Source organism: Halictus rubicundus, chromosome 1 (genome assembly GCF_050948215.1).
Source record: "Halictus rubicundus isolate RS-2024b chromosome 1, iyHalRubi1_principal, whole genome shotgun sequence".
Taxonomy (NCBI): domain Eukaryota; kingdom Metazoa; phylum Arthropoda; class Insecta; order Hymenoptera; family Halictidae; genus Halictus; species Halictus rubicundus.
The window spans coordinates 5491528-5511114 of record NC_135149.1 but is presented as its reverse complement, the minus strand read 5'-3'; the positions used below and the strand labels follow the sequence as shown (position 1 = coordinate 5511114).

At 40.3% G+C, this 19587-nt stretch overlaps 1 protein-coding gene across 1 annotated transcript in view; it reads right to left on the bottom strand.

Moving 5' to 3' along the window:
* Nucleotides 1-18344, bottom strand: part of LOC143353474 (cytochrome P450 6A1) — a 28663-nt gene extending 10319 nt beyond the window's left edge. Inside the window, exons 1-3 of the mRNA XM_076786846.1 lie at nucleotides 18195-18344; nucleotides 4354-4739; nucleotides 2739-3264 (exon numbers count right to left, since the gene is read on the bottom strand). Of these exons, the coding sequence (XP_076642961.1) occupies nucleotides 2739-3264; nucleotides 4354-4686 (859 nt within the window). The 5' untranslated portion in view covers nucleotides 4687-4739; nucleotides 18195-18344. The remainder of the gene's footprint in view (nucleotides 1-2738; nucleotides 3265-4353; nucleotides 4740-18194) is intronic.
* Between the last annotated feature and the right edge of the window lie 1243 nt (nucleotides 18345-19587).

Below are 19587 nucleotides of genomic sequence, written 5' to 3'. Positions count from 1 at the left end.
GCCCCGGGCCAAGTTTAATCAAGTTTGAACCATTTGATAGCCCACCAAGAAAGAAACCTTTCTGCCAAGTGTCAGCTCGATACCTCATCTGTAAGGGTAGTTACAGAGGAAAATCGAAAAACCAGTTTTTGGCCCGCTTTCTCCATTTAATGACAATTTAAAATTCTGAAAACATCTGACACATTTCGGATACGAAGCTACATATTAGGAATCGTTTTCAGATTTTTCCGTTGCAAACTCTGGTTGTAAAAGATGAAAAACCCGAAAAAAATCGAAAAAATGCAGATTTCATATAGAAATTAAAAATACGCTACTACAAATTTAATTTAGCAATGAGATGTCCTAAGTATTATACTCAATTTTTTTCAAATTCCTGAGTTTGGTGCCTCATAGTTAAAAAAAAATACATACCGCTTTTGTCGACGTTTTTCCCGTGGAAAACTGATCTATATTTATCATAAAAATAAATTATGTAATATTAAACACTCCTATTTTCAAAGAAACATCGCCCAGACTTTAAAACTTGCGTAGTACGAAAAATCGAAAATTATATACAGAGTATATTCCAGTGCTCCGCAACCTTTTACCTTCCACGGCACACCAACGTTTTTTAAAAAATCTTGTGATTAGATAAAAAAGACAATAAAGTAGCACTGGTATATTCGAATATTTCGAAGGTATTTTCAACGGCGCCGGTTGGTGCAATGGCTATGGTCAGTCTTCCATCGACCTCCATAGAGGTAGGACCTACCCTCGCTAAGCGTACACGGCCATCAGGTAGCCGAAGGATATAGATATAGATATAGATATAGATATAGATATCGAGGGAGCATCCGTCAGTGAATGTTTAGCGTGATCCTCACAAATGCAATGTGTAACACGACGAGGAACAAGATAACGTCAAGACCACCACCCGATGTAACAGAAGAATCGCGCCGGGGCAGCGTGGCCGACGGTTTGAGGAGACCGCGGGGTCAGGAACCTTCTAGACCCATAGTAACGCGTTGTTGATAAAGTTAGCAACGAGTTCGTATAATTAACGGTAGATTACGTGGTAAGACCACGGGTTCCCGCAGGATGGAAGAGTACGAAGCAATGCTATCGGACGCCCAGCAGCCCAGGAGAGGACAGGGGTTGCACCTGGACGCCTCTATGGATACATTGAAGAGGACGGACATGAAGGTCGGCCGCTCGCCGAAAGGAAAGAACAGGGTAGCTTCCTGGTCGCCTGAGAGTAGCGTCGGCCATGAAGGCCGGACATGAGAAAACAGGCGAATCTCAGTCCTCGTCGTCGTTTCCCCAGAGGGAGAGTACGGTTGAAATAAACCGGGCGGCCGATGGTGCTATCGCGTAATATATGTATAAAATCATTTCTTAAACAATTCGTTGCTAACTCTCTCCCTCTCTCTCTCTCTCTCTCTCTCTCTCTCTCTCTCTCTCTCTCTCTCTCTCTCTCTCTCTCTCTCTCTCTCTCTCTCTCTCTCTCTCTCTCTCTCTCTTACACAACTCTATTTTGTATAGCAAACCAAACTCCCATCATTTGTAACCATATTTTGGAAAATATATCTTGTGTCCCTAGATATTCATTCCGAAAACATCCACCGCAATCCGTACGTTACAAGTGTTTACATGAATAAATCTGACAGATACACTAGTGCTCTCTACGGTAAAGGAAGAATCTATTGCAATTAGTTCCTGATTCTATCAGAATAAGAAAATACAGCGTGAATCCATAATCGATCACGTGAACGCTAGCCGAACAGGGGCGCACGCCCCTGTAATCACAGGAACAATTCCCTGCAAGGAGGAACCAAGTGGTTTAGAAGATGCGAAAACTAACCGTAAAGTGCAGCGAATCTACTTCCACCTATAACCTAATCAACACGGCAGCAAGCATATCGCTAACACCAAAACTGGGACCATCAGGGTAGATCACACTGTAGACTACCCCGAAACATCCAGGCTGATTAGACAGATACTTCAGAACAAGAACACAAATCGACTGAACTCACCGCCAAATCTACACATCAAAAATAACATCAGGACAAACTCAACCAAAAAAGAAACACACACGAACATGGGGAAAATAAAAAATTCTACCACCACAAAAATACAAGACTCGAAGTAAGGAACCTCCACCATAACCATACACATGCAAGAAGCCTCGCTCAAAACAGTTGCGAACCTACACGATACAACCCGAAAACTATCGCAACAATTAGAGATAGAATGTAAGAAACAGTTGCAAATGCCAGAAGGACGGTACCTGAGGTGTCAACAAATTTGCAGTCCTGGCAACCAAAGACGCTCCACCATCGTCATTCGAGACCGCGGAAGCGAGACCGTGCGAGATTCGAATAAATCTCAAAGTTACGTTGAAATCGTTTCATCTAAAATCAAAGATACTTTTCCGTAACCAGTATCTGACGGGATTCACCGTAAGATAAATGGTGGCGCTGCCTTCGACTCTCGAATAATCGTCAAAGATACTCTGAATATTTTCAGCTGTATCTTACGGATAATGCCTCTCAAATAACTTCTCGCCGCTAGACGCGTTGAATACGAACTACAGATGACGAATGAAAATTCTGAAGAGTATCTTACAGATAAACTATGGTGAATATGTATTTCAGAAAAATAAGTACAAATAAAGGAAAACTTTCGGTTATCTTTTATTGAAAGGGACCGAATCAAACAGATACATACGGTTAGCAATATTATTAATGTTACATACATACCAATATCTCCTAGTTTCTCAGGATGCGCCTGAGTTTCTATCAACGTGTTGATGAAATCGTTCCTAACGATTTTATTTTTCTTCCTGTGTTCCATCACGTTCAAAACAGTGTTCATAAAGAAATCAGTGCCATATGAATACGGTAATATGTAACCAAGTAAGGTGTATAACTTTGGTGTAATATCTTTAAGCCTGATTCTTAACACCCGTAGAAACGAGGTGGAGAAGAACTCTCTCCCCACTTCACGAAATTTCGATTCTTCATTCGAGATAGCATTCATGTTAACTCCAAACGCACAATAGCCAATTACGTCCGTAGTGTACTTGGCTGCCAATTCACGACAATCGATGGGATCTCCTTTTGCTACCAATGTTCCCAAATGTTTCTCAAGAGAGTTAACGCATTCGACAATCATACCGAACATTTCCTTCAATCTGCCGGTTGTGAATACTGGCGTAAATCTTGTTCTTAACGGTCGCCATCGTTTCGGCTCCAGGGAAAACAAATTTTGCGAAAGTGGTTCCGCCTGCGTTGAGAAAATCGATTTTTAAGTGAGATGAGCTAATGACATAATTGAGCATTTAATACAAAGGGTACAGCCGGATATGGAGGTCAAAAGTGCCCTTAAGTCCAATTATATGACCGATGGATCATTCCATAGGGCATCTAGAAAAAACATACTGTATAAAATTTCAACCCCATATCTCGATCGAAAATAGAAAAATCCGTTTTTGGCCGACATATTTCTCCTAGTTAAATTCTGAAACATGTTAAGCACCCAACTACATGCTCTGCAATTCGTTCAGATTTTTAAATTGAAAATCCTGCTTGTAAAAAATCAAACACCTTAAAAAAATCGAAAAAATGCAGATTTCACATAAAAGTTCTAGAAATACAAAATCTATATTTTTACAGTACCGATATACTGTTATATTTATGGTTCTATTCTGTAAGTCTAGTCTTCTCGTCGAGAATGTTTTCTACGAGGCCGGCAGGCTCTAGCATTGGCCTGCGAACCCCTGGGGTTCTGGTAGCGGAGGACACGCTGTGCCTTTGTTCCGAGGCTCTCGAACCCTCTCAAGTGGCTGTCCCAGACCCCAAAATGCGTATAAACTGGGAAAACCGCCAGGCTTGCCGGCCTGTGAGATATGCATTGACCTTTAGGCGTTCGACTGTGGACGTGCTTATACTAGGTGCGCGCCCAACATAATTCTACTTTTTGTTTTATTTAATTAATTCTTTTATACTAAACGCATATTTTATTAAGCGCGATATACTCTTATGAGGTATAAAAGAAACATTAACACTAAGAAGTTACAAAATTATCCAAAGATTAGCTATAAACTGATATATAAAACAGATAAATAAATATAAATAAACATATATTAAGTGAATTTATATTTTTATAAAATATTAGTCGAAAACGTATGTATGTATTTGACTTATAATGTTCAAGACCCAATAACTGACCAAAATTCTATATCAATCTTGCAGATACATAAAACAATAAATCCTTGTTTTCTCGTACAACAAGGACCTCGAAAATATGAAATAATTTAAAAAGCTTAATAACTAAATTGTTATATTATAATATAAATTAAAATCGTCCACTCACCACCTCGTTAACCGTTACTCCACGATTTGAAAATTTCGGGAAATCCTTAATAAGTACTGTCTTGATTAGTTCGGGGTCATTTATAACTAAAGCTGGTTGTCTCCTCATAAATACGCCAACCATAGATTCAGATTTGTATTTTCGATAAATGCTTTGCGTGTAATCACCTATGGACATCTGTGAGAACAATACTGCTGCCATGTTACCAAGAAGTGGAATTGGTTTAGGCCCAGATACACCTTGTCTTTTCCAAATGTTGTAATTTGCAACTGAATAGTAGTAAAACAGCAGGAGCACTGCGACGATGCCACAAAAGATTTCGATGCCAGTCATTTTTAACTAATTTTTTTCAACTTTTCAGCACATGAAAAAAAGTTAATAATGAGCTGTAACAGAAAAAGCGAATATACATACGTAGGACGTAATACACATATACATATTTTCGTGTTAAATGGAGGAAATATGGATTTTTTTAACTTCATCATTTTGTCCAATTTTCATGAAAGGATGCTGTACTTATGTATATATACTCATCTCTGCATCTATTTATCAGATTGAGTTGAATTGATTCTTATTTTCATCTAGAGGTATTGAATCATTATAACAATTTCATTCTCAATTGAATAATTAATTCTGAAGTCACAAGAATTCTACACAATTTCTTATTTTATAAGTATCACCTTGAAATTTAGAGCAAATTAAGTATCAGCTTTACTTGTATGTGTAGAAATTTCTCAATTTTGTTTCTTTACATGGAATCATATTACTTCGTCACACAGTGGCAGAAAAAAAAGTTCAAAATTGGAACTTCTGTGTACGAGTCTTAAGGGGAGGGAACCGAACCTGACCAGGGCAAGCTCCAAATGCCCCGACACAATAATGATCGTCACGCTATGAAAGAACGAACGGCCGCTAGAGGAAGCTAAATAGTAACATTTCTGTCCAGTAGGGGAGCTAGGAACGTTTTCCAAAGTTCAGTATCGAGCAACACACTGTATTGGTAAAACAGAGGAAGAGAGAATGTACGGACGTACGACAACGTGGATGGCGCTGTCGTAGCTTCGTTCGAATAGCCGTGCCGCGGCACACTCACACACCGCCTGATCAGCGTGTACGTGTGCCGACGGCGATCGCAAGGGTCAGGGATGCCTGGAAATATTTCCCAATAATGCAGTCACGGGACTTGTCAATGGTGAAAAGAGCTAGATGAAAGTTCTATCTAGGGTGGAAAGGTCCTCAGAAGTCGTACTTTTGCATCATCGAGAAATGGTTAGCAATATTCGGCAGCACGTCGTTTCTCAGGGAGGCTATGGGAACTGACATGGCGGCACACTCACACACCGCCTGGTCGGCGTGTACGTGTGCCGACGGCGATCGCAAGGGTCCGGGATGCCTGGAAATATTTCCCAATAATGCAGCGACGGGACTTTTCCATAGTGAAAAGAGCTAGATAAAGGTTCAATCTAGGGTGAAAAGGTCCTCAGAAGTCCTACTTTTGCGTCATCGAGAAATGATTAGCTATATTCGGCAGCATGTTGTCCGCCAGAGAGGCCTGTAGGAGCATGAGCGGCGCGTCAACGTGGATGGCGCTGTCGTAGCTTCGTTCGAATAGCCGTGCGGCGGCACACTCACACACCGCCTGATCAGCGTGTACGTGTGCCGACGGCGATCGCAAGGGTCAGGGATGCCTGGAAATATTTCCCAATAATGCAGTCACGGGACTTGTCAATGGTGAAAAGAGCTAGATGAAAGTTCTATCTAGGGTGGAAAGGTCCTCAGAAGTCGTACTTTTGCATCATCGAGAAATGGTTAGCAATATTCGGCAGCACGTCGTTTCTCAGGGAGGCTATGGGAACTGACATGGCGGCACACTCACACACCGCCTGGTCGGCGTGTACGTGTGCCTACGAGGGCTGGAAGGGTCTGGAATTCCGCAACCCATTTCTCTATAATACAGGGATGTGAATTTTCAGTAATGATTCGCACTAGATAAAAGGATCAACCTAACATGCTGAATCCCTCGAAAATCCGTAAAAATTATTGTTTGCGAAATGTAACAAATGGTTTGACAAACTATATTTAAATAAATGATTCTTTTCTAGTTTTTATCTCTAGATACAAGTGAACGCATTCTAAATATTTTCAGTAAAAATTTGCTTTCTATAACTCCGTGCCGTGACATTGACACTGGAGGGTGTCATAAATTAGCCCTCCCACGACACTGTCCCGCCGAAGACGAAAGAACTTTCCTGTAACCTCGGTGCAAAACACAGTCATTCTCTAAAGTCTGAAACATCACCGCTTCGCACGAATGTACGATTGCCTAGTAAATATGATCCAAATTATATCATGTTTGGTGTCAATTTTATCAGGAAAATGACGCGAATGTGTTGAGAGAAGTTTCATGAATATATTATGAAAAACAAAAGAATTGGGACATTGCATTAGTATTGTCTCACCGATATACCTGACCCCGCATAATGTTACACTCTTCGGCGGTCTAGCTTCTGGCCCCTTTGAAAGGTAGACACTTGGGGGCGTCATAAATTACCCGTTCTCCGATAGTGTCCTGCCGAAGACGAAAGAGCTGGCATGCAGCCTCGGTGCGAAACACAGTCATTCTCTGAAATCTGAAACATCGTCGCTTCGAACAAATGTACGAATGCGTAGTAAATATGATACAAATTATACCATGTTTGGTGTCATTTTTATCAGAAACATTCCACAAATGTGTTGAGAGAGGTTTCATGAAAAAATAATGGAAAACAAAAAAGATTATGACATTCCATCGGGATTGTCTTACCGATATACCTGACCTTGCACAATGTTACACCCTTCGGCGGTCTAGCTTCTGGGTCTTTCGACAGGTACACGCTTGAGGGTGTCAGAAACTAGCCCTCCCAATATAACCCCAGATAAAAGAGCTAAGGGGCACAGAATGCCTGTGGGATTAGGACAAATTTCACCGATACGTAATGTTACGATAAAAATTACAATCTCATTAAAGACAGTCCAAATGATGCTTCATGTTTTTAATCTATTTATTAATACATGCTTTTATTTTTTTATGCTTTTATGTTTTTAATCAGAACAATATTGTTAATACGAATGACTTCTAGAGCTTATCTAGAGCATTTGGACCGTCTTTAATGAGATTGTAATTTTAACTTTCAAATTTTAATACAAATTTTTTTATCTTTCATTCGTTATTCGAAATTTTTATTTCGATAACTATTTTGCCCAACTCTGCGTATTGATAATATCATTAAAATATACTTACGAAGTTACATACGCCTAGAAGGTATGACAAGAAGGTAAAGTATGACAATTTTTTGAGGAGTGCGGTAACTTCGTGAGGATATTTTAATGATATTATCGATACGTATGCAACTTCATTCGAAACAAATTCGTCGGAATTCCAGAAATATTTAATTTAATTTAATTTAATTTAATTTAATTTAATTTAATTTAATTTAATTTAATACAAAATTTAATGCAAATAAAGATTATGCACATGTTTGCTAAATATACCTACTGTAATTATAAAAAAAACCAAGTATATTAAAAGTTACGTTATAAGTTATGAATGAAGTACCGTTATTACCATTATGTATTTCATAAAAACGCAGAAACTCTCGGACCCCGCGTACCGTCAGGCCGGCCAGACAATGCATACAGAAATCCATATAAAATGCGGAACATTGCAAGCGTAGTCGGCCTGGCCGTTCGGTGTGCCGGTCGTTGGGTGTAACATGGGTCAGGTACATCGGTGAGACAATACTAATGCAATGTCATCATTTTTTTGTTTTTCCTTATTTTTTCCTGAAACCTCTCTCAACACATTCGTGGAATGTTTCTGATAAAAATGATACCAAACATGGTATAATTTGTATCATATTTACTACGCATTCGTACATTTGTTCGGAGCGACGATGTTTCAGATTTCAGAGAATGACTGTGTTTCGCACCGAGGCTGCATGCCAGCTCTTTCGTCATTGGCTGGACACTATCGGAGAAGGGCCAATTTATGACGCGCCCAAGTGTCTACCCTTCGAAGGGGCTAGAAGCTAGACCGCCGAAGAGTGTAACATTATGCGGGGTCAGGTATATCGGTGAAACAATACTAATGCAATGTCCCAATTCTTTTGTTTTTCATAATATATTCATGAAACTTCTCTCAACACATTCGTGTAATTTTCCTGATAAAATTGACACCAAACATGATATAATTTGGATCATATTTACTAGGCAATCGTACATTCGTGCGAAACGGCAATGTTTCAGACTTTAGAGAATGACTGTGTTTTGCACTGAGGTTACAGGAAAGTTCTTTCGTCTTCGGCGGGACAGTGTCGTGGGAGGGCTAATTTATGACACCCTCCAGTGTCAATGTTATGGAGCGGGCCATCGACGCAAGATACTAATTCGCAACAGGTTGCTTTCAAACCATTAGAGATATTGAAATCAAATTTTTACAGAAAATATTTAGAATATATTCATTTTTATCTGGAGATAAAAACTAGAAAAAATCAATTGATAAATATAGTTTGCCCAACTATTTGTTACATTTCGCGAACAATAATTTTTAGGGATTTTTGAGGGATTCAGCATGTCAGGTTGATCTTTTTATCTAGTGCCATTACTGAAAATTCACATCCTTGTATTATCCAACCTTCCAAGATGCTAATTGGCTAAAGCGCTTTTCACTATGAAAAAGTCCCGTCTCTGCATTATTGGGAAATGGTTAGTGGCATCCTAGACCCTTGCGATCGCCGTCGGCACACGTACACGCCGACCAGGCGGTGTGTGAGTGTGCCGCCATGTCAGTTCCCATAGCCTCCCTGAGAAACGACGTGCTGCCGAATATTGCTAACCATTTCTCGATGATGCAAAAGTACGACTTCTGAGGACCTTTCCACCCTAGATAGAACTTTCATCTAGCTCTTTTCACCATTGACAAGTCCCGTGACTGCATTATTGGGAAATATTTCCAGGCATCCCTGACCCTTGCGATCGCCGTCGGCACACGTACACGCCGACCAGGCGGTGTGTGAGTGTGCCGCCATGTCAGTTTCCATAGCCTCCCTGAGAAACGACGTGCTGCCGAATATTGCTAACCGTTTCTCGATGATGCAAAAGTACGACTTCTGAGGACCTTTCCACCCTAGATAGAACTTTCATCTAGCTCTTTTCACCATTGACAAGTCCCGTGACTGCATTATTGGGAAATATTTCCAGGCATCCCTGACCCTTGCGATCGCCGTCGGCACACGTACACGCTGATCAGGCGGTGTGTGAGTGTGCCGCCGCACGGCTATTCGAACGAAGCTACGACAGCGCCATCCACGTTGACGCGCCGCTCATGCTCCTACAGGCCTCTCTGGCGGACAACATGCTGCCGAATATAGCTAATCATTTCTCGATGACGCAAAAGTAGGACTTCTGAGGACCTTTTCACCCTAGATTGAACCTTTATCTAGCTCTTTTCACTATGGAAAAGTCCCGTCGCTGCATTATTGGGAAATATTTCCAGGCATCCCGGACCCTTGCGATCGCCGTCGGCACACGTACACGCCGACCAGGCGGTGTGTGAGTGTGCCGCCATGTCAGTTTCCATAGCCTCCCTGAGAAACGACGTGCTGCCGAATATTGCTAACCGTTTCTCGATGATGCAAAAGTACGACTTCTGAGGACCTTTCCACCCTAGATAGAACTTTCATCTAGCTCTTTTCACCATTGACAAGTCCCGTGACTGCATTATTGGGAAATATTTCCAGGCATCCCTGACCCTTGCTATCGCCGACGGCACACGTACACGCTGATCAGGCGGTGTGTGAGTGTGCCACGGCACGGCTATTCGAACGAAGCTACGACAGCGCCATCCATGTTGACGCGCCGCTCATGCTCCTACAGGCCTCTCTGGCGGACAACATGCTGCCGAATATAGCTAATCATTTCTCGATGACGCAAAAGTAGGACTTCTGAGGACCTTTCCACCCTAGATTGAACCTTTATCTAGCTCTTTTCACTATGGAAAAGTCCCGTCTCTGCATTATTGGGAAATATTTCCAGGCATCCCGGACCCTTGCGATCGCCGTCGCACACGTACACGCGCATGCTCTTATAGGCCTCTGTTTTACCGATACAGTGACTACTGACGATGAGACAGATCGGGAACATAGTACAGCGCTCGTAGCGAAAAATGTCGGAACTATATTTTGATGAAATACTCAATGATCTAATTTTTCTGGGTGCCCGCTTTCATTTGTTTGATACGTAAGCATACAACGTGATCGGCGTGGCATTGAGTTCCTATATGTTCCCGCTAGGGTGGAAAGGTCCAACGAACTCCATACGAGCTCTGAATCTCTCGATATTTACGATAATGTCACTCGATTAAGCAGTATGCTGCTGAATATTGCAAATTACGGCTAAAAAACGCAAAAGTACGACTTCTGAGGACCTTTTCACCCTAGATTGAACTTTTATCTAGCGATTTTGACTACAGAACAGTACTATTTTTGCATTGTTAACAAATGAGAGCGGGCCTCCCGTACCCTTGCAAAACTCGGGTACGTGTGCGGAACTAGGGAGGGGATGCACTCACACAATCTTGAGCCGTGCCCACCGCCTTAAGGGGTTAAGGCGGTGGGCACGGCTCAAGATTGTGTGAGTGCCGCAGTTCCCTAGTTCCGCACACGTACCCGAGTTTTGCAAGGGTACGGGAGGCCCGCTCTCATTTGTTAACAATGCAAAAATAGTACTGTTCTGTAGTCAAAATCGCTAGATAAAAGTTCAATCTAGGGTGAAAAGGTCCTCAGAAGTCGTACTTTTGCGTTTTTTAGCCGTAATTTGCAATATTCAGCAGCATACTGCTTAATCGAGTGACATTATCGTAAATATCGAGAGATTCAGAGCTCGTATGGAGTTCGTTGGACCTTTCCACCCTAGCGGGAACATATAGGAACTCAATGCCACGCCGATCACGTTGTATGCTTACGTATCAAACAAATGAAAGCGGGCACCCAGAAAAATTAGATCATTGAGTATTTCATCAAAATATAGTTCCGACATTTTTCGCTACGAGCGCTGTACTATGTTCCCGATCTGTCTCATCGTCAGTAGTCACTGTATCGGTAAAACAGAGGCCTATAGGAGCATGCGCGGCGCGAAAGCGTGGATGGCGTGTACGTGTGCGACGGCGATCGCAAGGGTCCGGGATGCCTGGAAATATTTCCCAATAATGCAGAGACGGGACTTTTCCATAGTGAAAAGAGCTAGATAAAGGTTCAATCTAGGGTGAAAAGGTCCTCAGAAGTCCTACTTTTGCGTCATCGAGAAATGATTAGCTATATTCGGCAGCATGTTGTCCGCCAGAGAGGTCTGTAGGAGCATGAGCGGCGCGACAACGTGGATGGCGCTGTCGTAGCTTCGTTCGAATAGCCGTGCCGCGGCACACTCACACACCGCCTGATCAGCGTGTACGTGTGCCGACGGCGATCGCAAGGGTCAGGGATGCCTGGAATTATTTCCCAATAATGCAGTCACGGGACTTGTCAATGGTGAAAAGAGCTAGATGAAAGTTCTATCTAGGGTGGAAAGGTCCTCAGAAGTCGTACTTTTGCATCATCGAGAAATGGTTAGCAATATTCGGCAGCACGTCGTTTCTCAGGGAGGCTATGGGAACTGACATGGCGGCACACTCACACACCGCCTGGTCGGCGTGTACGTGTGCCGACGGCGATCGCAAGGGTCTAGGATGCCACTAACCATTTCCCAATAATGCAGAGACGGGACTTTTTCATAGTGAAAAGCGCTTTAGCCAATTAGCATCTTGGAAGGTTGGATAATACAAGGATGTGAATTTTCAGTAATGGCACTAGATAAAAAGATCAACCTGACATGCTGAATCCCTCAAAAATCCCTAAAAATTATTGTTCGCGAAATGTAACAAATAGTTGGGCAAACTATATTTATCAATTGATTTTTTCTAGTTTTTATCTCCAGATAAAAATGAATATATTCTAAATATTTTCTGTAAAAATTTGATTTCAATATCTCTAATGGTTTGAAAGCAACCTGTTGCGAATTAGTATCTTGCGTCGATGGCCCGCTCCATAACATTGACACTGGAGGGTGTCATAAATTAGCCCTCCCACGACACTGTCTCGCCGAAGACGAAAGAACTTTCCTGTAACCTCAGTGCAAAACACAGTCATTCTCTAAAATCTGCCGCTTCGCACGAATGTACGATTGCCTAGTAAATATGATCCAAATTATATCATGTTTGGTGTCAATTTTATCAGGAAAATTACACGAATGTGTTGAGAGAAGTTTCATGAATATATTATGAAAAACAAAAGAATTGGGACATTGCATTAGTATTGTTTCACCGATATACCTGACCCCGCATAATGTTACACTCTTCGGCGGTCTAGCTTCTAGCCCCTTCGAAGGGTAGACACTTGGGTGCGTCATAAATTGGCCCTTCTCCGATAGTGTCCTGCCAAAGACGAAAGAGCTGGCATGCAGCCTCGGTGCGAAACACAGTCATTCTCTGAAATCTGAAACATCGTCGCTCCGAACAAATGTACGAATGCGTAGTAAATATGATACAAATTATACCATGTTTGGTATCATTTTTATCAGAAACATTCCACGAATGTGTTGAGAGAGGTATCATGAAAAAATAAGGAAAAACAAAAAAAATGATGACATTGCATTAGTATTGTCTCACCGATGTACCTGACCCATGTTACACCCAACGACCGGCACACCGAACGGTCAGGCCGACTACGCTTGCAATGTTCCGCATTTTATATGGATTTCTGTATGCATTGTCTGGCCGGCCTGACAAATCTTTATTTTAATCAGAATCTTTATTTGCATTAAATTTTGTATTAAATTAAATTAAATTAAATTAAATTAAATTAAATTAAATTAAATTAAATTAAATTAAATATTTCTGGAATTCCGACGAATTTGTTTCGAATGAAGTTGCATACGTATCGATAATATCATTAAAATATCCTCACGAAGTTACCGCACTCCTCAAAAAATTGTCATACTTTACCTTCTTGTCATACCTTCTAGGCGTATGTAACTTCGTAAGTATATTTTAATGATATTATCAATACGCAGAGTTGGGCAAAATAGTTATCGAAATAAAAATTTCGAATAACGAATGAAAGATAAAAAAATTTGTATTAAAATTTGAAAGTTAAAATTACAATCTCATTAAAGACGGTCCAAATGCTCTAGATAAGCTCTAGAAGTCATTCGTATTAACAATATTGTTCTGATTAAAAACATAAAAGCATAAAAAAATAAAAGCATGTATTAATAAATAGATTAAAAACATGAAGCATCATTTGGACTGTCTTTAATGAGATTGTAATTTTTATCGTAACATTACGTATCGGTGAAATTTGTCCTAATCCCACAGGCATTCTGTGCCCCTTAGCTCTTTTATCTGGGGTTATATTGGGAGGGCTAGTTTCTGACACCCTCAAGCGTGTACCTGTCGAAAGACCCAGAAGCTAGACCGCCGAAGGGTGTAACATTGTGCAAGGTCAGGTATATCGGTAAGACAATCCCGATGGAATGTCATAATCTTTTTTGTTTTCCATTATTTTTTCATGAAACCTCTCTCAACACATTTGTGGAATGTTTCTGATAAAAATGACACCAAACATGGTATAATTTGTATCATATTTACTACGCATTCGTACATTTGTTCGAAGCGACGATGTTTCAGATTTCAGAGAATGACTGTGTTTCGCACCGAGGCTGCATGCCAGCTCTTTCGTCTTCGGCAGGACACTATCGGAGAACGGGTAATTTATGACGCCCCCAAGTGTCTACCTTTCAAAGGGGCCAGAAGCTAGACCGCCGAAGAGTGTAACATTATGCGGGGTCAGGTATATCGGTGAGACAATACTAATGCAATGTCCCAATTCTTTTGTTTTTCATAATATATTCATGAAACTTCTCTCAACACATTCGCGTCATTTTCCTGATAAAATTGACACCAAACATGATATAATTTGGATCATATTTACTAGGCAATCGTACATTCGTGCGAAGCGGTGATGTTTCAGACTTTAGAGAATGACTGTGTTTTGCACCGAGGTTACAGGAAAGTTCTTTCGTCTTCGGCGGGACAGTGTCGTGGGAGGGCTAATTTATGACACCCTCCAGTGTCAATGTCACGGCACGGAGTTATAGAAAGCAAATTTTTACTGAAAATATTTAGAATGCGTTCACTTGTATCTAGAGATAAAAACTAGAAAAGAATCATTTATTTAAATATAGTTTGTCAAACCATTTGTTACATTTCGCAAACAATAATTTTTACGGATTTTCGAGGGATTCAGCATGTTAGGTTGATCCTTTTATCTAGTGCGAATCATTACTGAAAATTCACATCCCTGTATTATAGAGAAATGGGTTGCGGAATTCCAGACCCTTCCAGCCCTCGTAGGCACACGTACACGCCGACCAGGCGGTGTGTGAGTGTGCCGCCATGTCAGTTCCCATAGCCTCCCTGAGAAACGACGTGCTGCCGAATATTGCTAACCATTTCTCGATGATGCAAAAGTACGACTTCTGAGGACCTTTCCACCCTAGATAGAACTTTCATCTAGCTCTTTTCACCATTGACAAGTCCCGTGACTGCATTATTGGGAAATATTTCCAGGCATCCCTGACCCTTGCGATCGCCGTCGGCACACGTACACGCTGATCAGGCGGTGTGTGAGTGTGCCGCCGCACGGCTATTCGAACGAAGCTACGACAGCGCCATCCACGTTGACGCGCCGCTCATGCTCCTACAGGCCTCTCTGGCGGACAACATGCTGCCGAATATAGCTAATCATTTCTCGATGACGCAAAAGTAGGACTTCTGAGGACCTTTTCACCCTAGATTGAACCTTTATCTAGCTCTTTTCACTATGGAAAAGTCCCGTCTCTGCATTATTGGGAAATATTTCCAGGCATCCCTGACCCTTGCGATCGCCGTCGGCACACGTACACGCTGATCAGGCGGTGTGTGAGTGTGCCGCGGCACGGCTATTCGAACGAAGCTACGACAGCGCCATCCACGTTGTCGTACGTCCGTACATTCTCTCTTCCTCTGTTTTACCAATACAGTGTGTTGCTCGATACTGAACTTTGGAAAACGTTCCTAGCTCCCCTACTGGACAGAAATGTTACTATTTAGCTTCCTCTAGCGGCCGTTCGTTCTTTCATAGCGTGACGATCATTATTGTGTCGGGGCATTTGGAGCTTGCCCTGGTCAGGTTCGGTTCCCTCCCCTTAACGACTTTGGCCACTTGGCGGACAGATGTATCCTTGTAGTTCCTAGCGACGAACTCAATAGCGCAAGTGGACGCCATTTTTGGGTAGTCGAAGGGTCTCGAGCCAGCGGTCACGTACCGCACTTAGCGCTGGGCCCGGAAGACACCTCGCTGCATCACCAAAATTATATTTTTAACAAAACGATGCGCTCACCCTTCTCATGCACGAGGGGCGTGGAACGTGGGCGTGTTATGCTAAATTCACTCCTTTACTTTACTCCTTCCTTTCTAGGAACTTCCACCAATCAGTCGACAGGCGTTTTTCGGATATAAGTTAGCGGACTATCGACAGGAAGAGAGTGGAGCTAGTAGAACTATTCCGGACGCTGTCGCGACATTTTGTATCTACGCAAAATAAATGACGACTCAGTCTATAAACACTGATTCTGAGCATTATTTGAAGTCATTCGCCTGAGATAATCCGGTTCTTTCAAAGTAGTTTTAAGTACTATTAAGTAAAGAATCAATGAGATAGTACATCCTTGTTAGTAAACATCATATGCATATCGTTGTAAATCATGTTACTGTTGGTTATTAGTCAAATTTTCTCCGTAAAAATTTCCTCTATATATACATTAATAACCAAACTACGAGAAGTGCCGAAAACAGGCCTTTTGTCCGCACTGTGCGGCGGCGCGGCGCGGCGCAAAGTGAATCGTTCTATAATCTAGCTTGACTTTATTGAAATATAAACTGTTTTTGAAGATCAAAATTTGTATGGCATAATACAATCTACAGGTTCCATCAATGATATCGTTAATTTTTTGCGAATTTCTCTTACGGTTATTCGTAAAATGGGGTTTAACTTCGTATTGTGGTTTTCTGATTCATTCTTTTTAAGTGAATAACTTTTGTGTTAATCAATATTTTCCAATTTTCGTTTTTCAAATTTCTTTTGGAAACTATACGAGTTACTACTAAATTTTTGCAAAAAAGTTATTTTTAGGTATTAACGTTATAAGACGCAATAACTAGTTTTTAAGTTTAAGAAGCCTTTGAAAGTTTTCTCTTCAATCAAATTCTTGTCGTATGTGAATTAATGACTAATTAAGATTACGTTGTATAAAAAATTAACTGCGCATATTTGCGCATTTTCTAGGAAAACAAGTTTATAAATACCGTATCCGAGACGGTAGTCATCCGAGACACCAGTCTATTATCTTTCCCGAACGCTCCGCGTCTCTTTCTTTCCCATACGCTGTCCTTATCCGTTAGACTTTTAGGGACATATCTAGAGATTTCACTGTATGTAGAATCATTTTTTAACAATTCATTGCTCAGCCTCTTGCAAAACTATATTTTGTATAATAAGCCAAACTCCTAATGTTTGTAATCCTATTTTGGAAAATATATCCTGTGATGAATTAATGAAAAAAAAATCAGTTGTGCGCTCAATCAATTAAACTAGTAGAACACGTTAAAAAGTGTTTATAGAAAAGTTCGCAGAGCACAATTGTTTGTTGGCCAAAGTGGATAACATTGCCAACGATTACTATAATAATAGAATTTATCGTAAGTTAATATTCTGTTTTTCTCGGTTCTCTAGAAAATACAACCTCATATTAAAAAAATTGTAATCTTTATTTTCGACTTATTTTTTCATGTAGAATAACCTGTTTTCCTGCCGTACCACCAACTACCGATCACTCTGAATAACTAATATACTTAGTATATACCTTGTATATCCACAAAACGCATTATTTAAATTTTCAAAAAAGCAACCTAAGTATTGTTTCCGCAATTCCGATCAATTGCAACGTTTCAAAATTTCCTGTACCAATAATTTTTCAAAAAATCGAAGTCGTTCTATCCCCTTTTAAAAGAGGTATTCTCTTTTAAAGATTGTACAAGTATTCATTTGTGTCACTGTAGATATTATAATTGGATAAAAACTATTACTTCTCTCATACTGCATCGGTTACTATCGAAGAGATAATGTCTTAAAATAAACCACAATATCAACAATAAATTGTATGAACCGATTTAAAAAAGTTCCTTTTGGTTATCCTAACACTCTCAATCCCGCTATCTCTTTTTACAATATTTACAAAGAATGAAGATACGTAAATTAAACAAAATGATCGCCCAATATTACAATATTACCCAAGGGAATACATCCTTGCTTTTACAAGCGGACGGTAGATATCACGTTGACTGATTCGAAAAGGAGGACAAAAGATGTATTTAGAAAGTAAATAAACTATGTAGGTACACCTGTATAACTTTCACTTATTTTTTAGTAGTTTGGATAAACTTAAATAGAATAAAAAACCAGATTCGATGTAATTAAAACAAAATACGATCGTATAATCCACACTAGTTCACAATATAATAACGCTTGATTTGTTTACCTATTCGTAAGTCCCCATACCAGAATTTATAATAATTTACAAGATATTCTCAATGTATGAAATGTGAGTACCCTGATTAAATTATATGAAATACTAATAAAATAGAAACGACAATACTAATGCACTCACTTACCTGGTACACTGTCAATTACATCTGCACTCTGCAGTCGTGTAGCACAGGAATGGCAAAGAAACGCCTTGGAACATACTGAAGGTTCACTACTCCTTCTCCCCACTTATAACCTCGGCAGAAGTGAGTGAGTAACGTTGACACTCGCACTTGAATCTCCTCCACCACTACTAATAATCTGACAGTCACATGCCAGAGACAGACAGTCATTGACACACCCCTCTGACTGCTAAACAATCGGTCAGTTACATAATGCAATAGAAACCATGCAATTTACTAAAACAATCTTACAACTCGATTACGGCATGCTTTATATCACGCTCTACCATGCGCGTAGCCAGAAATTTGCTTGTGGCTGGGGGGGGGGGGATTTGAAAAAAAATCCCATACAGTTAGGGGCTACCCCCTCCCCCCCTCCCCTCCGCTACACTTATGTATGCAGGATGCTCCACGCAATTGTTTCAGGTCATAACTCAGTTATTAGTGCAGTTACAGAAAAATGTTAAACAAAGAAGATGAATGGTTCAGAGAGTACTGCATCCCGTAGGACCATGTTTTTTTTCTAATTACAATGATTCATGTGCACTCAAAAATTGCATCATTTTCTATTTAATTCTATGTAAAAGAGTAATGAAGTACAATTGGTAACGAAATTTTTAGTTGTTGAGATATTTAACCTTTTTCCGCCCCCGGATGTTTTGCGATAACTGCTACGAGCCGATTTGATTCCTTCATGAAAACGTAAACATGAAATCGGCCTTTGCAATTTTTACATATCCCAGCTATGTACATATACAGGGTGAGTCACTAAACGTTAGCACCTCAAATATCTTTGCTGTTTCTAAAGATACGTAAATTAAGGTAAGGACAAAGTTGAATGGTAGAATGGGGCTGACACGATGCAAAAAAATTTTGTTTTTATGTCATTTTTTTGGAGATATCAAGGTCACCTTGACTTTTTAAAATGGAACCACCCTTTTTTAAACACCTACAATTATAGTCCCTTTCATTAGGAATTCCGTGACTATAATTAGTCCAAGGTCATTCAAGGTCAAGGACAGAAAAAACGTATAAAACTAAAACATGGAAGCAGAATACGTTTATCGCGGTCCGAACTTGTAACGAATATGGAACCTCGCATAACAGCTGTCATTAAAATTTTTGTTGACAATCTTTTGAATATTTTTCCGTCCTTTTGAAAATTGTATTTGATAGCAGAACGTTCAAAGGAACCAACAACAGTTCATATAAATCGATTTCAAGATAAAAATAGCGCTAAATAGGTATTTCACATTTTAACAACAATTATTATTATGTTTACTATCAATAAATAAAAGTTTATTTATATAAATTGAAAAAGCATTTATTTAGCTTTAAAATGAGTATAGAAACAGAA